Raw genomic sequence first — 19,869 nt, 5'->3', positions numbered from 1 at the left:
CAGCTCCAATTGGAGGAGAGGCATGAATCTCACCAGCAGCACCTCTTGCTTGTAAGAGCCCAGGAGGGTTGCTGTATCATCTCACGGACACTTGATGTTTCTCAGCTAACTGTGCAGCAATTATAAATCTAAGATTTGCATTTTATTTCCACATTGATCTGGGTTCAGTGGCCTGAAGAAAAGATCCAGGCTTAGACCTGTGATGTCAGAGCTCATCTTGTACTCTCATCTTGAGCACCAGTTCAGCCAATCAGGAGGCTCCTTTGCTTGGCCATAACTGACCAGCCATTGGCAGCTGATGGAAGGAAGAGAAGCAGAACTTCCCGTTACCCTCGATCCAGTGGCTGACCATGCCTCTTCATGAGCTGCCAGGACTGTGCTGGTGCTCAGGGAGGTCAAGCGTGGTTCTGAGTCTGCAATGTTTATGTTTTGACTGTAGTGTTACACTGCATACTAAATCCTTTGACTTGTGTTTTTGTTCTCATTTCTAAGGAAATCTGTGTTTAAAATGTTTGATCAAATCCATTATATCAGAGTGTTGCATTTCTTTATTTTACATTGATACTAGATCTTGATCTTTAACTATTTCTTTGTTTTAAGATAATTATATTACCTCTAGCTCTCCAGATTGTGGGAATATAATTCAGAATTTATTGCTATGGAAATATATTTTTCTTTTATGCACATTCTGTAGTACGTTATTTGTAGATTCTATATTCAGTGCAACTAACCAATTTTAGCCAATGCAATTGCTTTTTGTTTTTTTGTGTGTGTCTAAACAAAAGAGAAAAGAAACTGCAAAGGGCTCCTTCCACATGAGTTTGCATTTGCAGAATTGCGCCTGTGTCCTGAGGAAACAGACAGTGAGAGACTCTGGTCTTTCAGGATACCAGGAATGACGTTTCACTCTTACAGCACTCATATGCTTTCTTCAGCCATTTTCTGTGCGATATTGGATCCCTTTTCAATAACTCCTCACTAGGTTCTCTTAAATCAATAGATATTTAATGTATTTGTGATATAAAGTGCAATAAGTCCATGAGTTACCATGGTTAAACAGTGTTGACTGGAGGCATTGTTTTTCTTAAATAGTAACATTATTAATATTCTCTTACTGTATACACCAGTAAAGGCTATTTGTAAAAAATGCTAACAATTTTCATGTGACCCCCAGTACCATTAACTGTTCTTCAAAGATTATATCATTGGGGTACAGTATGTTATTTCACTGAAATCAAACTGTTTTCTCTCACAACAGTTTCATTTGTGCATTTGCAGTTCCTTGTCCTGGAAGTCCCAGTTTTCTTTTATCTCTCCTGACTTTTACACTCTCTCCCTCTCTTGTTCTCAGCTCCTTTGTAAATTGCATTGTGCGGTGCTTTTTGAATGTAGTGTGAATTGTCATGATCCATGACTCTGCTGGTTTGAGAACAAGGACAGCCGTGTGGTGGTTCTGACACAGTAGTGTAATTGATACATTACCAATCAACTTGGTTGCTCATGAGAATGCTTATTTTGGGAAGATTGGTATTGCTTTGATGTTAAAAAAAATGGAAAAACAAACAAATGTCTAAAGGGAACGAAACCAAAAAATTGGAAACTGTAAAATTATAATTCATACTGATGCAAAATTATATTCCTACACATTGTGAAATGCTGATGAAAAACCGGGGTCTTCATGCCAACTTCGGCCATTGCCACATACAGTAGTGTGTTTATTCTGGCCGTTAAGGAGGTCTATGTTCAAAATGCAGAGATACAGAAACCTTAAAGAGAAAGACTTGGATTTAGCTAACCATTTGGGAGTTACTGAACAGAAGCCCTCTGTCCTCAGAGCACCCACAACAGAGGCAGTCAATAAACATCCATATTCTTTACAGCATGTCTCATGTTGTATGCCCAAGGCAACCCCCCTAAATGTGTTTAGGAGAGTGACTCTGAATTTCATTTTTGTCTATATCCGACTCCTTTTCTTGAGAGTCCCCTCAGAGGCTCGAGAGGATTGGATGGTTTTGTTTGGGGCTGCAGTGTGATTCACAATTCCTTGGCATACTGGATGCTCTTTGGGACCACCTGCAGTAGCACATCTGAATTCAGGGTTCTGTGTCTCTACAAGTAAATAAGTCACAAAATAGTTGGCTATTCAATGGGCTGAGGCTTCAATGCTTTTCTTAGAAAGGTGAACTGGGGTTTTAATTCACTACTGCTCTCACAGCACAAGTAGGGTCATCACAAAGAAAGATGAACACAGAAAGCAGAGATTATTTAATGAGCTGCACACAATGAGTGAGATACAATGCCTTACCAGACTTTTAACAAGAATGTTCACAACTGACTGGTCGGATAAATGTTGTCCAATTTGTCACTGAATTGTGAATGTGCATCCTATAGCAACACCCTTTAATGAATTAAGTCAAAAGGTCGACCTGCCTGCCAGTCGAACATTGCAAACCCAGTACTCAAGGCTCACTGCTTGCTTATACCCAGTGTTATCTATCATCAGATACCAGATAAGTGACAGCTGATCAGTTCTATTTCAATCTGGACCTAAGTAAGACAAAGTAAACTAATGGAAAGAAAATATACTTAGAGGATCTCCAGACATTCTGAATTATTATGCCCTGGACATGGCACTTTGTGTGACATGGTATAGGAGAGTATAAAGTCAATCAAATCAATAAAGACATGAGGGGACCTGATTCAATGATCCTCAAAGGCACTGACAAAGTCAAACCACAGGTTTCTTCACCATTAACACTGAAACATGGACCAAAGTACACCAGTGGAAACTACAGGGATGTGGATATAAAACTAAACACAGGAGGCGCTTCTATAAGAAAAGGGTTGTGGGTGAATTACAAACGTTACACAGTAGTGTTGCTGAATCCAATACTTAGGCTTCCTTCAAGAAATGGCTGGATGAAATCCTTGGATCAATTATACTAATTTGGGCTAGATGGCCCAAATAGCCTCTTCTCATTTGAAAACAATGCTTATTTTCTCATACAGTAAGTTACCGATGAACCGATGATTAACGAGATTGCAGAAGGAGAGGTGCAGCACTGTACTCTATACTGAGTGTATGTGCAAATTTACCTTCTTAGCTACACTTGCACACACTGCTGAATCTTAGCCAGGCTGTCTATGTGCAGGCAGTGTCAATTAGTGCCAGCTGTGCTGGAAACCTTCTAATGTGGACCTCTGCCCACAAGCAAAGGGCACCAAACAGAAATGACTCACTTACACTAGCATGGGCATGCCATGTACTGTATCTGTGGCAGCCACCCAGTTCATTAACATCTGTATGGAAAGGTTCTGTGTACAACAAACTCAGATTTCTTGGTCTGTAACAAATAGACTTTTATTGGATTGTCTCCGTTTTAGTGTGTCAGGAGTCATCGATGTGCACAGACATTAACCCACAGTTTAAGAGTTCAAATAATTCTCTAATGTCCTTCCTTTGAGACCAAAGAAATTGTTTTCCTTTTGCATGTATGCATACACAGCAGCATTCTTTTGAGGTCGTTAATTTATCTTGACTCTCTTGTTTTTGAATTTTTTCCAAGGGCAGTAATCTTCTAGTTTGGAGTCTTGTTTGGAGTGTAATGACCAGAACTGAGAACAGCATTCAAAAAGATATCTTCTGAGTTTGCATGTATAAATCCTACTGTAGCTTCCTGCTGGTTATTTTCCTTCATTTTATAGACTAGGACAGTGGCAAAGCTTCATGGGAACATGGACTTGGTGATATTCACCATCTAGAATCATCCAAAAAGCAAACATAACAGGCTCAATTACAACGTTTTTTGTCATGACCTTTCACCTTTCTCATGTGGGACAGGGAAGTCAACTATGTTGCTGTGTAGCAAGTTGACAAAAAAGAGCTGCATAGAAAAAAAATCTGCCAGGCAGACAGGTGTTAAATGTTTTAAATAATTCAACTGTAGGACTGGGATCTAATCTCAGCACTGTAAAGTGAACAAATTAATTCCAAAGCTGAAGCTAATCTCTTGATGGATGAGTTACAAGCAGAATCAAAGTAATGGCAGCTTTGGTTGAATGACAGTTGAGAGATGCTCAATCTTGCACACAGCCAACAAATATTTCTGTATATTAAGACTGAGTGCAATATACCGTGTTTGGTGTGTCTAGTTGGGGATGAGGATTGTTTTCTTTTCCCATGGTTCTGCATCAGAAGGAGAGCATGTTGACTGGGCGTTGCCTGGCAATAAAGTTTCAAGATAGTTGACTGAACTGTCAAGGAACGTCCTTTACAGCAACTGTCTGTCAGTGAGCTTCTTGTTAGTTCACATAATACAACCTGTCCATCATTGTAGTGCTCCTTCAAAACTTTCATCATGACAGAAGTTAAAAAACACATTTTAATTAACTGTCAGAGGAGAATGCAGTGATACTGCCATTAACACTCACTTTCCAAAAGTGTGATGGATAGAGTAAGTATGATGACGCCTGTATAATGTACGTGTGTGCATGTGTGTCTCGCAATAGACTTGTCCAGTCAAGAATGCAAGTCCAACAACCCAGCAAAGTTTTAGAGAGGGTAGCTTGTGTGTCACTTCTTGCCTTTTGCTGTGCTCTCTGTGTCAAAGAGACAGACATGCCCTGGCTTGACGGCTCTGAAGTGACCTACTGTAACTGCTGTGCCTCACAAACTGATCCAGACTGGTAGCAAGAATAGCCTCAGGAAGGTTTTTATTGTGGTTAATGTGACTATGTTATTCTTTTCCTCAGGTGTATTATTGTTAGAAGTTTATCCAATGTCACTTACACTTGTAGCCATTTATCCAGTTATGTTACTGGAGTGCAGTGCTGTACTCAAGCAGTAGCCTCACCTACTGTAGGATTCTTTCTGCATATTAATCCCAATCCCCTGACGACTGCTCCATACTGCTGTTGCATACAAGTGTGTATTTATCATGTATTATGTGTTTACTTTCCTCAGAAGGTTTACTGCTGTACTTAATTGGGTTTTTTTGTACCTTGGCATAACTAATGCTTTTTTTAAGTTAGTGTCATTGAGACCTAGGTGGCATGAATGAAAGCAGTTTTACCCTCAACTCATTCACTTAAAATGCATCGTTGGGGTTCCAAAGTGGCTCAGCCTAACAAGGTCCTGTTGGGTTTGCAGAATATCAATAGACAAATACCTTGATGGGATGGGGATAGCTTCCTCATCCGACTTCCTCGGTTTGTAAGATGTTCTCCCTCATCAACCCCTTGTCGACACAGGAACCATCAGTGTAAACCGAGACACAAAGACACAATCTAAGATTCCACTTTAGGTGGGTGAATATTAGAAAAAAAGTATTAGGCAATGCAACATTTCTGAAAAGGATTCTGCAAATGAGTGAGTACTTTGCTGTACTGTTATTCAGGTTTTCAGTTTCCTGTTTGAAAACCATGCGCTACTTGGACTTCTTGTCCAAAAGAGCACTCCCTAAAGCCCATTTTCCAGAGCATGTGTGCCCTGCAGTAGGTTCTGAAAAGAGATTTCATCCTGTAATCAATTGAGGATTGTCATTGGATTGTTTTTATAGCTATCTTTTATGGATCTAAGGAAAAGCTCATTTATTGCGAGTCTCTTCTAGCGACCTTGGGAGCCAATTTAATTTTCATTTCAGTAAACTACTAAACAAATGTAATTGACAAATAGATAGATAAACCAGGTTTTATTTATGTGTTACTCTCTTAACACATTTGTTGGTTGAAAGGTATTTAGGTTCAGTGCCACAACACAACAGAGAATGGAGTGAGTAATGGCAGAGTTACTGTATATCACATACTGTACTGTTTCAGAATCACATCAAATGGAACTTATTGCTGTAATATCTCAGAACCATGCATAGGTTTTCACCTTCATCCAGTTCTTTATGGGAGTTTATTCTGTTCTTTCATTTTTACTGCTCCACAGAGATATACACAGTTGTAACAGTGCAGTAAAAGCTTAAACATATATTGGCAGTTCCATGAAACAAAGAATAGAAATGGAATGGTAAATTACCTGTTTATGTTTAAGCACTGTTTTAGAATGGGAGAATGCAAATCTATCCCCTGCAACATCTTTTAGGAACTGTTACGAAGCATTTTATTTTTATCTGCCATTATGTGGTACCATTATATTTGCTGTCATGTGTTTTTTTTGCCTTCTTTCCACTTACCCACCACTTACTTAATTGCCCTGATTATATGCTTTGATTTTTTCATTGTCTGAGAAGAAGTTTGGCACTCCCACCTAGGCCTGAAAATATTTAATAGCTACTTTGTCTAGAATCAATTGCGTCTTTCAAACAATCGACTTTAAAAGACCTTGAAAAAGTCCAGTTTAGCCAACAAATAGATCAATTAAGTTAATTAAGAGCTCAAGCTGGATTGCAAAACTGAAGAGTCCTCAGCCTTCAGGGACCTGGGTTTGACACCTGTGGTTTACGTGCAGTACAGTATAAAGTGATGCAGCATGACATACAGTACAGTAGGAGTCTCAGAGTAAGTAGCAAACAGAGCAAAATGAACAACCGTGTTTGAAGACAACCTGTGCTCCTTTAAGATAAAAACTAAGAATATCTAACTAAAATCCTTTTTAAAGCATTCCTCTGCCCCCCAAGAATTGCCTAAGCAGCAACACCCCATTGTTGCTGTCATTTACGTTTTTCATTTTGCAGAGCGATGTGCAAAATGACTTCATGAAAAGTGATGTACAGCTCTTTTCCGACCCTGCCATTTCTACTTGCTTCTCTTCAGCTGCGGACCTGCGTGTATCAATTTCTACAGGCAAACTGCACGCAGACATTATTAGACACTATCAAAACAAAATTAGGTTTCTCTCGAACATACCCTGTTTCAAATCTTTCAACACTATAGAACACAATGGCCCACAGATGTCTGTAGCACCTTTTGTAGAATTCACCCCGAAGTGTGAAGCAATTTAAAGTCTAGCTAGAAGTCTTAGTAAATACAAGGAGTGGTATGTCCTTTAAAAATGGAAGATAGATTTATACTTGTAAGAGATTGAGGCTGTGAACTCAAGAATTACAAAGCTCTGTAAGGAGGAGCTAATCCCTCCATCTGTACTGTAGCTGCATTTTCAGCTAGTTGAGGAGGTTTACCTCTACAGTTTGATGATTTCTGGAAGCTATACTGTATATTTAAAACTAGATGTGATGGGGTTGTCCAGTGTACAATCTTTAATATAAGTGATGTAAATTCTGAACACCTAGTACGGTTTTCAGTACTGTTTCAAATCAGATGCCTTACTTCTTGCTTTGAGGAAAAACAAAGTAGGTTTTACAGAGGGCTCTGCAGGCTCTGGGTTATAATTGAGATTGCTGTTCCTTAGACATCCTCTAAGTCTAGCCCCATAGGTACAAAGCACATGCTGACTGCAGTGCAGTGTCAAATTTATAGATGTAATTTAATGTAAATGTCCTTGATGGAGGCGCAACATTAATGTCCGATTGCAGCTGCCTCTCAGTCTACAGGAGGGACCTGCGATGATGTGAGCAGTGTCGGAAGAAATTATTAAACATTTGATGACATTTAATAACATAACATTTCTATTCTACTGTATTTACTGAAAGCTAATCTAGCTGTTTTTGTTAAAAAAGTCAGACCAGGTTCCGTAGCAATTGCTGTGAATGTGAAGAGAGAGCTGTGTTCTTTACATGATGGCATCTGCATCAGATTAACCTTGAACTTTGCCATGTGAAGACAGCCCATCCTACAGGGAATTGTGCTTATTTGTAGATACTGTAAATAATACAGATAAGCTTGAGATGCAGTGTGTGCACAATGGAAGAATATCAGAGGCCAGGCAGTCATCTAATAAACTCTGAAAAATCTACATTTCTAAAAACAAATTCTTGATTTCATCAAGTTTAGACAATAAGTAAAACACACTTAGATTACTATGGTGCCTTATTTATTGGGGTATCTTATAAGGTATTAAACAGGCTTCAGTATAACCAGAATTCTGTAGCTCGTGTGCTACTATAAATGAACTCCACTATAGTGGTCAGCAAAACTGACCACAAATTCTTTCTCTGCTCTGTGTGAGTATAAATTCTGGATGAAGAAACACTTCAAATATTATTAAGCAGATGCTTTCTGAATATATTTGTTGTATTTGTTCATATAAACAAAAAGAATCACAAACAATACAGAAGGAAGGAAAGATAGAAATGCACTTCTATTACTGAATAAAAAAAACATTCACAAGATTTAACAAGCTGCTATCAAACTGCCAAAGGGCACCTAATGAATTATTCATACTTCTACAGTAGAACACAGTCATTTTAAGAATTATGCAGAATCCAGAGCTACTAAGTATTTTTCTTCAGATCCCTTTAGAAATCCCCTTTTGTTTTGTAATAGATATCTGCTACTCCTTAACCCCTGTGCACCTGCCTACAAATTAGTGTCTTAAGTGTGGGAGTGGCAGGTGAAGGTGGCAATATTTGAAACACTGACATTCCTTTACCTGTGGCTGTATGTTCTTAGCATAGACCAGGGCTAGTCAAACGTAGCACCTGGAGTCTGTGCCAGTGCAAGTCGTTGCTCAGCTAACTCTCAATTACCAAGGGGATATGCAGCACCTAAATTAATTAAACAATCAAGGAACAATTCAGTACTTCACTTGTTGGAAGATTCAAAGTCCTGGAATGGCATGGAATCTAGGTGCCAAGGTTGTTTGGCATCGACAGAAAACCTTGGAACAAATTAAAAGCAAAACCGTCTTTCATTCTCTGCAACTCCAGGATGAGATTAAAGATACCCAAACTAATAATCTGCAGGACAGCAAAAGAAAACGTTCTGTTTTTCATTCGTGCCTTCTGGTGATATGTTTTTATCATTTCCAGACTGATTGTGGTCATTGAAGATGAGTAAGAGGTGCTACCCCCTGTTTCCTAACTGTACATCATTTAAAGAATGATTATTTTATAGTTATCATTACTACTACAAGTGCTGATTCCATGTCAGCACAGTGCCGTGGCTGCAAGACTTGAGGGGGCCTGGGTGTGAGTCAAGCCTCTGCACATTCTGTGTGGTGTTTGCATGTTCCTCACGCTGTTTTTTTTCCCGCCACCCAAAACTCCCAAAGACATATTTGCTTGCTGTAGCTAATTGGTGTCCCCGAAAGCTCTTCCAGTAATGTTACTGTTATTCTTCAAGCCTGGTTCAAAAAGCCCCCTGAGTGTTTCTGAGCAGAGTCTCCAGACCAGCTTGAAAAATGTGCCATGACTTCAGGTGCTAATGGATTCCAAAGTAACTTCCAGGCTCAGTATTGTCACGGACACAGAGGAGCTCAGATTTGCCAACAGAAAATGGTTCTAATAAGCCGACACCCCTCATTTCCATGGCTAGCTCACAAATCGCTCACGACCTGCAGGCTCCTCCAGGAACGTTATCAGCACTTACAGAGGGAAAGGTACATGGCACTGGAGGAAGCTCAAATGCCGCAGATTTGTGCCAGTCACTGCAGATCCCCGAAGAACGGGAGCCTGGCAGGTGTTTCTGGGGCAGGGAGAGATAAATCTGCATTTTCCAGCTTGATGGCAATGCTGGTGTTTGCATGATTGCGCCAAGATTCCTCCTTTGGGACGAACGGCGGATCTGTATGTGCACCGAGAGGCTGGGTAGGTGGAGCAGCAGCTGGCTGCAGCATTCCTGAAAAGGCAACGGGGCTTAGAGATCAAGTTACTTCTCTGGGGCTGGGACAGCAGGGGGCAGTGTGGAGCAGTCTGTGGACAGCCGCTCCTGCCCTGTCCTGGTCCTGATGGGGAGGGTCTGGAACCAGTGCAGGGTGCCACTGCATCTACAGTTCCCCTCTGGGGAGCCGGCCATGACCGTGAGCCACACAGTGACCTCCGGTCCTGCCCCCCGTCCTATAAAAGCCAGACGTTCCTGCCAATCTGGGCTCAGCAATGGAAGATGGACGCCCGGAAGCCGAGGAAGTCCAGGAGGGGCTCGACGGCATCAGCTTCACAACGGCGTCATGACCATCTGGGTCCGGGACTGGGAGCGTCCCCCCTTTAATTCCCCCAACCCTTCGCCGGATCCCGCTCCAGCTTTTAACCCCGTTTGTCTTTGTCAGGATGGATGACCCGTTTTTTTTTACTTTGGCTTCACTGTGGATATTCTTACGGACTCCCTTGGACTTGTTTGTCTTGGACACACCCCCCTGAACACCAGCGCACCTTGGACCCCCATGTTTTCCTTCCAGTCCCTATCCTCGCCTTTTTCCCCGTGTTTTTTTACTCCTCTCCAGATTGTGCTGTCTGCATAGGGTCCTGAAAAACTGCTTCGTGACACACAGCCTCCCTGGGGAACTTTCCACACATGGCCTTGCCCATTGAGGTCAGAATTCTGCTGCCTCTTCCTTGACCAGCTCCACGGTCAACAACCTCAGAAACCACACAAAAGCACTCTTCTCATGGTTTGCTTACCGAGTGTAATTGCTCACAAATAGGAGATATCCTCCAAACAAAATTCTAATGTATTTATAATCAATTCTAATTCTATTTATAAATATATAATTTACAAATAATAAATGTGAGTTATAATTTATAAATTCTAAAAAATTGTGTTTGCCTGCCTGTTGTTCATTCTTCATCTGTATTGAATAGAGACGCTGACGCTCTTTAGCATCTCTGCTAATTCCAGGCAGCTAAATGGCCTTATCTAGGAAGCCACCTGTGTCATACAGTACGTGAGGCAGTGTCTGCAGTCTCAGCTCCTGCCCATTGCTTTGTTTTACCTTTCTGGTGCTGTGACCTGTTTCAGAGGCCTTGGAACAGGAAGCTGAGAAAAGCATTTAGTCCACAGCCAGCAGTCAGTCAATAAGAATTAGTTTTACCTGTTTCAAGGATCATCAAGCCTCTGGCCCTGACCTAAATTTCAGAGCCAAATGTATTTTTGGAAATGAGGAACACTTTTTCATTAAGGTGCAGGTTGCATTTTTAAAAGTAAACAATCAGATCTTGAAAGGAATTGACTCAGCCTTCCTGCATGCTGAGTGCTTATTAGAAGCTGTCTGAAGGTTTCTCCATTACAGGATTGAAATAAAATCACCCCCAGTCAAATTGGTATGTGCTTTTCCTTGCCTATTAAACTGTACCTGCAGCTTTGTAAGGGAGAAGACTCATTTGTAGGACTTTTTTTAACAAACAGCTAAGAGCCCTTAACTGAGTTGCTATGTTTGTACTCTTAAAAGAAGTGCCATACTGTTGCAAATTGTATTTTGACCCGTTTAAAATGGAAGGATTATTAGTACAGAGTTTCAGTCAAACACTTAAAAAAGGTTGTGGCACAACCTTGCTCCTAAAGTTTCCATTTTGGAAGATCCCTTGTGATTTAAGATTATTGCTAGTTTGATATTAAGTGATCAACAAAACATATCACCATGTAAAAATTAATATGGTGGCAAAAGAACATAGATATAGATGAGAAATATCATTATCATGTTGTAATGATATTACTTTACTTTGGACGAATCCTGGACTTATGACATGGGTGCAAAATGTACTTATATTTCCAAGTAGAAGATGTGAAAATAGTACAGTACTTTTATTGTTGCAGATAATGTTATTGATTTGTAACAGCTAAGCTGTGAAATGAGTAACAAAGCTGAATTGCTAAACCCCATTGTGTTCACAGGCATCATTATCCATAGCTTGATGTTGTCTTTAAACATTGTGTTGCTAAAACATCATTTTGATAATATTTTCCATGGGTTCACATAAAAAGTAATGTTACTAAAATTGAAGGGTGTCTGTATTCTCTAGAAACTTCCTGAAACATGTCTGCGTTTCCACAAACACTGCGATCTTATGAGGTCTGAAATTCCATTTCTAGTGTGCCCCAGACGTTGCACCGATATCAGTCTAATAATACTAAGAGAAAGAAAGGCCTATCGAGCTTGCAATGACACACTTAGGAGACCTTTACTTCTGACCGTGGCAGCTGGCTCTCCGCTCAAAACACTTCCATGTAAAAAGAGAGAAAAATAACGTGATTTAAACAGTGGCTTTAATAGTGTATTTATGAAAAACTGTAATCTGTAATGACATTCTGATTCTCTTTCATTTCTTACCCTTATCACAGGTAAAACCTGTTTCTTTGAATAATCGCAATACATTATTAGCAGATTACGGCAGTCTGAATGGCTCTATAATCCAAAGCGACATTTCATTTGTCTCTTTAGTGGAAGGGCTGACCCAGGCAGATAAATCAGGAACTCTATTAGATATTTATATATCAGCCTTTAAGAATACAGGATTGAATCTGCCACTCCTTGTATATTTTAATCCTGAAAACGGAATACAAAATCTGGCGTTTGCTGTATTTGAACAATTTAGCGAAACGTAAAAAAAGATATTTAAAAAACATCTTTTTAAAAGAAGATTTTGTGTCCGACATCAAATGGAATAGCTTACTTTTTTTTTAGAGAAAACATCTTTGTAACAAGACATGAAAGAAAACAATAAGATGAATAAATGTCACTGGTATGAGGATCTTCAGAAGAACTAAGGCAGAAAAAAACGAGGAAGTACTGTAGGAAGGCTTACAAATGAGAGCTCATTTGGTGGCTGGTAGCAAATTGATCCAAAGATGTCATCCCGTATCTCAGCTGTTCCTGGAGAAAATCAGTGGTATAAATTTTGACAGCATAGCTGACCCCATATTCCCACAACTCTCTACTGTATGTAAAGTTCTGATTCCTGTGTTGTCTTATTAGTCTCTATCTGTGGTTTGTTTTTCACTCTGGAAGCAGGGGGCTGTTTGGGACAGCAGCAGGATAGAAGCAGTAGTTTGGGCTGTTTGATCTAGTGCTCAAGTCCTCCTGTGTAAGTGAGTACTCCCCAGCTCAAAACTGCAAATGCAAATGGGAAAAAAACTGCAAATGAGAACACGTTCTCATAAGAAGCGTCTCAGAAAAATCGGAAGTACTCAGGGTCTCGGTGTAGTCTCACCCAAAGGATCACCTACAGTATGATGTCTCCACTCCAGTCACTATTCGGGACCATTAATTTGGAAATTGCCTTTTACATTGGGAAGACAGACTCCTACTGATCCACCAACACCACGTATACCAGCAACCTGCTTTGTGTTGGTGCTGCGTTTCCCAGTCTTGCTCCTGTGCCTTCTAGTTCTAGAGGGTCCAGAGGGAAGAGCTCCACCTTCTGGTCCACCAGCATTCCTTGCAGTAGCAAGTAGCTGGCTTTCCTTAAGAGGAAATTCTTGATTAAATTCTAGTTTTTTGGTATTGTTTGAAGGGAGCTGTATTGCACGAAGGAAGTAAATTCTATTAACATTCAGGAGTAAATCCTTATGACATATCAACATTAAGTGGCATCAAGGAAAATGAACATCGTTCCTACCACGCCTTTTAGCATGTAACAGGTGCTCATTACCATCACTGTAATGTGTTGGCAGCTGTACTAGGACAACTGTGTTCTGGAGAGAATCAGAAATAAATTATAGTGGATGCTGCACTGTCTTCTAAAATGACAGCTTCTGCTGAGTGAGTGATTGAAGGAGTGGCGTAATTCTGGAGTGGTGGGGCGGGAAATCAAAGAAAATGTCACTGTGATCCACGTTTCTCCGATCTGTGCTCCGAACAATGACTCTTCGGGCCTTTTGTCCCTCGATGTCTCTGATCGGAACAGCAACCTGACCCCAGAAGACCAAAGCTGTGCTACCAGGACAGCTGTGATTATACTGTAGAAGATACTCGGCAAATGAACAGAAAATGCAATTCTCGTTTTGAATGTACTTCAGCTGTCCAAAGCCCATCGCCGTAAATCAAAGTTAATGTCATGTGACAAGGTGTTGGAACGTGATGCTGCTTTCATTATTTGAGTGAGCGGTGTAAAAAAAAATGAAAAAGAAGAGGAGAAAAAAGTAATTTCGGTACGGCTAGACTCTAAATGATTGATCCCCCCAAAAGCATTAATCTTTTCTGAGCAGGTCTGCTCCCATCATTTATTTTTTTGAACACCTTTACCAATTCATTTAGGTCCAAAGTCAAACACTGAATATCTAATGGTGAAAAAAAAAATGCCCTTTAGCTTAGAGCTGAAAGATGACACCTCCCTTTTATATTAATTTCTGAGCACTGTGAAAATGGAGGCTGTGTGAAAGAGGTCTGTCATCACAGATTCAACTTTGTCCATCTCTGTCAGTGTCCACTGCCAGACTGCATGTCGCAGAGTGGACTGGTGTTTTTGCAGGGAATTGACAGTGGCCCTTCTTCACAGCGTATCATTCCTTGTGAAGATAAATTAAATTCAATTGTTTCCACCATGGAGACATTATTGTGGCCGATTTCAGGGAAGATTGATTTTGATTACTGAAAGGAAACAGACGAAGAAATCTGCCTTCTTTTGACAGATATAGAGATTTCACAGCTAGAATCTAGAATGCCAGAAAGTGTGAATACAGAATGAAATTTTCAAAGAAAAAGCAATATGATTTCAGTGCTTTTTATACTTCTTATGATACTATTTGAATTATTTTGGAATTGTTAGTTGTTTTCCCCTAAATGCTTTGAACTAAAAATCCCAATTGTTAAACTCTTTGGACTCTCCAGTGTGACCACTTCAGATTGATTCACACACCAGTCTGAACCCTCTGCTGCTTCCCACATAACAGATGCCTGATTGCTCTGCAGGAGATGGGTGACAGATTGTTGTTCGCTGTTGTGCAACCAGCTAAGGAAGTTGTCCCAACTCTCACCCGTCCAATGCTGGTACAGTAGTACTCAGCCAGTCGTGTCTTTGAATCCTTCGAAGTTGCTAAATACATCATCAGCACCTGTAAGAAGTGCAGAGAGGGACAGAAAGAGCTAAATGTATGAATAAATGCTTTCGGAACTTGTTAAACAGTAGCATGAAATTTTGATGAGTTACCCAGTTCAGTTGCGAAGGAATGAGTTGGTGTAATACTTTGCCAAAAGGAGACAGCTTTTCCTAAATCTGTGCTTTGCTTTAGTGTAATGTTCATATTGGGGAGCATGCGTTTGAATCTCATAAAATTTTAAATGTCAATTTTTCTGGCACCAGCAGAGAGAGTGGTGAAAATGACGGAATTATCAAGTACAAAATGCTTTAGAAAGAGAGGTTGGGGTTATTATGACAGTCTTTGCTAAATGCTAATGAGTGATGAGTCTGAGCAAGAATTCGAAGATGTCTAAAGCCGAAGTAAATGAATCCCATGAAACCCTTTCATTTACCTGAGTTAGCCTCATATTTGGGAGCCTCTGTTGATGCATAAAATTAAGATAGCTCTTTCTCCAAAAGGAAAGCATGTATCCTAACGAAACACATTGGAATGTATGAGATAGGAAGAGCTGTAGCTTGTCCTAGCTGTGCGCAGACCCACCATAGCCGGATGTGTGATTTTGATATGAGAAACTGTAGTCTCTTCCATCCGGCACAGAAGCTGGACCACAGCTACTGTAAACACTCCTCCCAGGCTTTCAGTTTTTGAACCCTGCCCTTGAGGTCCAGGGCATAATTAGAGAGTAATCATAAAGCTTCACAAATTGGTTCCTTCCAGTGTCTTTTCTACACCAATGCAGTAAAAGTATGTGGATTTGGAAAAGAAAATATCAGAATAGGTCTCTTAAAGCACAAACACAATAACTCATGTACTGTAGTCTGTCTCCTGCCTGCTTATGTGCTGAAATCATAAGAGTCATTGAGTAAAGGTCTGTGATTACAATACTGTGCAAGTTTTAATTTTCAAAAGGTCTGAGACATAGAGAGGATTTGGTGTTGCTATCTATGATTACTTTCCAGTTTATTTCTTTTTTAAAAACTCCAGAAAGACTTGTTTTAGTCAGCCAGATGTTTCACATCTTATACTTAGCAAGGCTGTTATTATCCAGCTGGATGAAACCCTTCTGACCTCAGTCTGACTTCAGTGTCGGGTTAGGGTTGAGCTTTGGCAGGGGTTAGGGGTGCAATGTAGGTAAATTAGACTACACCTGCATTTTCTCATAAAACACCAACGGTTAATGTTCCATTGTTGTGAAAGAAGAATCTTGGAATTTATTTTTTGTAATCCCACACAAAAAAAAGTTGAAAAAGCAAGGAGCATATTACCTTGGAGGATTTTATAATGAGGAGGAAAATACAGATACTGGATTTCATTATGCATTACTGCCAGAGATTAAATGGCTTCTATCATGGACTGAGCGTCCTCTGGGGATGAACTTTAGATGGGATGGGGGAGGGGTTTCCACGCTGTGTTTGTTTCAATGCTAATAACTTGACAGTTGGTAATTGAGAAGCTGGGAGGTGTAATCCTGACAGTAATTTTATTACAGTTACAGCAGGCTGTAAAACAAATTGCCTTTTTGTTATTTCTTTTTAATTAATGTAAAAATAAATATATACTGTAGAGAAAGAGATCTCCAGATCTAATACAATTGATGGATCAGTAAAAACCAGAATCAAGTAAAACTACCATTTATATACCACCCTTCAATATAGAATAGATGCTTTAGCACTTTTAAAAAAAATCCCCAATTAATTTTGTGTTTTTATTTTTTCTGCAATTAAGTAACACTATATGTATAATTGGAGAGTGAACAACAGGAAAACATGAGCCTCCTTTTATGCACAAAAGACATCGCTCTTAGATGGCCATTCGGTACAGATTTCCATTGCTATTTTGTCGATGACACTTCAGTTTAGATGGTGCAAATAACCTATTTTGCAACGTTGTTAACGCTGAATCATAAATGAGCACCACGATAAACACTATTAAAGACTACATTCATTCTGCAATCAATTCACTGAAGTATTATAACTCAAATCACTCATCAAACTTGTAAAACAAATTAAGTTTTGTTTTGCCATGTATTCTAAATAAAATCACTTGATTGTTTTCATAATACTCTGGTTTGACCTATATTCAGTTGAAAATGATGCCTCGTGTTCAAATTGGCCTAGGTGTAACAGAAGCGCTGTTCGTTTAATTGTTCCTTTGTTATACATTTTAATTACACTGTTTGGCGTAAGAGGTTGCAGGAGTGTGTGAATAACTTCCCTAAAGGGGAGTGCAGTCCCGATGGGCATGAAATAAGAGGAGCGATAGTGTCATTTTCTTTTTGAAGGGGTTATTTTCTACTGCAACGTACAGAACCACTGTTGGCAGGACTCAGGCCCATTATCTCCATCTGATGACGTCCTGTGAAATTTGAATGGTCAACAACAAAGATAAAAGCACTTCTCATTCCTGGCGGTTTGATTGATGAGGCCTATATAGAACAAGGTCATTGTAGAGATGTTTCTCTACTGATTGCCTAAACAACAAATGTAAAACAGTAACAAACAGGAAAAGAAACCATACAGTATATACTGTATATGTGCATTCATAGATATAGGATAATTTTATGATGAGTTAAGAGAGTGACAGGGAGAGACAGGCACAATAGAACAGAGCAGCTGTCTACAGTTTGACCTGAGGACTAAGAGTCCAGGTCGTGGTCTCATTATCCTGCTCAGAAGAAACGATCAGGGGGAATTGTGCTGGACCCAACAGCATTCATTACCCTTTACAGATATTTACAAGGCAGCAGGTAATAGCCCTGATTCAAAACAGTTAAGCTCAAAGCTAAGGTGAATGGTCAAAGGCATCTGCTATGACAAAGTAATGAGTAGAAAAAACAGACCTTTATTTGTGACATTTTCATTCTTCCCTTTCTGCTGGAGACACAGAGCTTTTTTTTTTTCCTCCCTTGAATCCCCTCTGTCAATTCACAGACCCCCAGTTCACTCATCTGTTTGCTTGAGTGACACGTAAAGTACAGGATTTCAACTAATTTTGCTTCAGTTTCTTCTTTAAAAGGTATTATTTTTTGCATCACTCAGAGAGTGCTTTATTTCACTACTGAAGATGCTTAATAAAGTAACACTCCACAGCCACCTGCCTCAGGGGTGTGTGCGTATTAGTGTGGGTGTGGCAGTATTGGTATTGAATATAAACTGTGAACATTATCTATGTCAAAATGACAGTTTCATCACTACTGCAGCTAACTGCAATATAAATTCTTTCCACCTAGACCATAAAAATCTATAGTAAGACCTATATTGCTTTTAGAGCCACCCTTTTCCTTTACTAGTTTTATTATTATGGGAGTCTTCCTTGTTATCTACTTCTCTTTAAAAAAAACGTCCTTTGCATTTGCAGGGCTGTCTGACATATTAAGAGTGTTGTACAGGAAAGACTTTACTCCAGATACAAAGCAGGGGTTCCGCATTTCTATTATTAATTTCAATACTGTCTGCATGGATTAGGTAATTGTTCAGTGTTTGGGTATACTGAAGAGTTTGAATGGCACTTCAGGGAATCGTAATGCAATAATCTGGCGATCAGTGGGGTGCATTAGTTTGGGAAGCGCAGGTACTGTATCTGTGCAGCAGGAGATTGCTTTCTGTTTTGTTTTAACAACGGAAGATGTGCTTTATAAGCTACTTTGCAGATTAGCATACAGATTATCACAGAGGAATACACAATTGTATCATTCTAGAATATGTATTCAAATCAGAAACAAAAGGAGCAAGGAAACTGGTCTCTAAGCTAGGTTTTTGCACCTGTCCATTCTCCTCTATAATCTGTCATTGGGCTCAGCTCTTTTTTGTAATCATGTGTCTCCTTTATTTTGATTTTCTGGAAGCTGCTGTACACGGCTGGCTGTTTTTTAGGGATCCAGAATGATAAGGCTTTCATTATGACGTCATGACTTGGCTGACTGTGAAATAAATATTTCAATGGTTAAGAATGGTGAGTCAGAGACAGCCTCCAAGCCTCCCAGTACAAGCTAAGTGTCTCCCTCCTCTCCTCTCTTACAGGTTCACTGGGCCCAACCTGCCCTCTCCTGTCATTAGCAGTAAGAACTGGCTGAGACTTCACTTCACATCTGATGGGAACCACCGACTGAGGGGCTTCAGCGCACAGTACCAGGGTGAGCCACAAGGCCACAGGGCAACTGGAAGAAAAGCTTTCAATGTGACAGCCTGGGTTTGAAATGCACTTGTAACGCCATGGGTCGTGACCGATTGTAGTTTTAATGTAATAGTAGTACAATCCTGATATGCCAGTGTAATCTTATTATAGTTTGTGTAATTGAAGATCAATAAGAATTTGGTTACATCTCAGTGTTTCATTACGTTCAGCCTACTGCGTTCGTCACTGAAATTGCAATTCGAAAAAAAAATATATCACCGTAATGGAAACTGAAACTTTGGACACCAGATCTGCAGCGATTCTGAGGTCTGCTTAAAGACAACCAGGACTCAACCAGGAGAAATCCACTCTCAGATTCTCCCTTTCTTTCCATTCTCCTCACCATAAATACCTTCTCAAGTTAAGAAGGTGCTCCATCAGGCTGACACTGTGCACATCTGCAAGTTTTGTGAAGGGGGTAAATGCAGAAACTCACAATGCCTGCTCTGAAAGCACAGAGATTACACAGCAGCAGGGAGATTTGCACAGTTTTGTGTATTTCTCTCCCTCAGTAATGACAAAACATCCCTCAGTGCCTCACTGGCTTGGCCTGTAGGACATCTGGAGATCTATGAGTATAGCCCTCACATTTATTCCAAAACCAGACGCTGGTGTACGATACACCCTGTGCATGAACTGGAGAAGAACTGTTATTAAAGTTGTGATGATCATTTTATTGCTTTCTTCTTTGTCAAAATGCCATCAAGAAACCACACACACGCAAAACAAAACAAAGTTTTCTGTATCATTCTAATTGGCAAGGGTCTAGAAGAAGATAGGGGCACTTTCAGGGATTTGTATTCCCTGCAGGGCTGTGGTAGCAGCACTGTATACCTGCAA

At 40.0% G+C, this 19,869-nt stretch overlaps 1 protein-coding gene across 1 annotated transcript in view; it reads left to right on the top strand.

Annotated features, from left to right (window-relative positions):
• The window catches only part of csmd2 (CUB and Sushi multiple domains 2), a 269,206-nt gene that overhangs the window by 126,519 nt on the left and 122,818 nt on the right, over positions 1-19,869 (top strand). The window contains exon 6 of the mRNA XM_088602480.1: positions 18,876-18,988. Within this exon, the coding sequence (XP_088458606.1) occupies positions 18,876-18,988 (113 nt within the window). The remainder of the gene's footprint in view (positions 1-18,875; positions 18,989-19,869) is intronic.

The sequence above is a fragment of the Lepisosteus platostomus genome, chromosome 13 (assembly GCF_059453375.1).
Source record: "Lepisosteus platostomus isolate fLepPlt1 chromosome 13, fLepPlt1.hap1, whole genome shotgun sequence".
Classification (NCBI taxonomy): Eukaryota; Metazoa; Chordata; class Actinopteri; order Semionotiformes; family Lepisosteidae; genus Lepisosteus; species Lepisosteus platostomus.
Note: the sequence above shows the minus strand (reverse complement) of the source record. Positions and strands in the feature narration are given on the sequence as shown.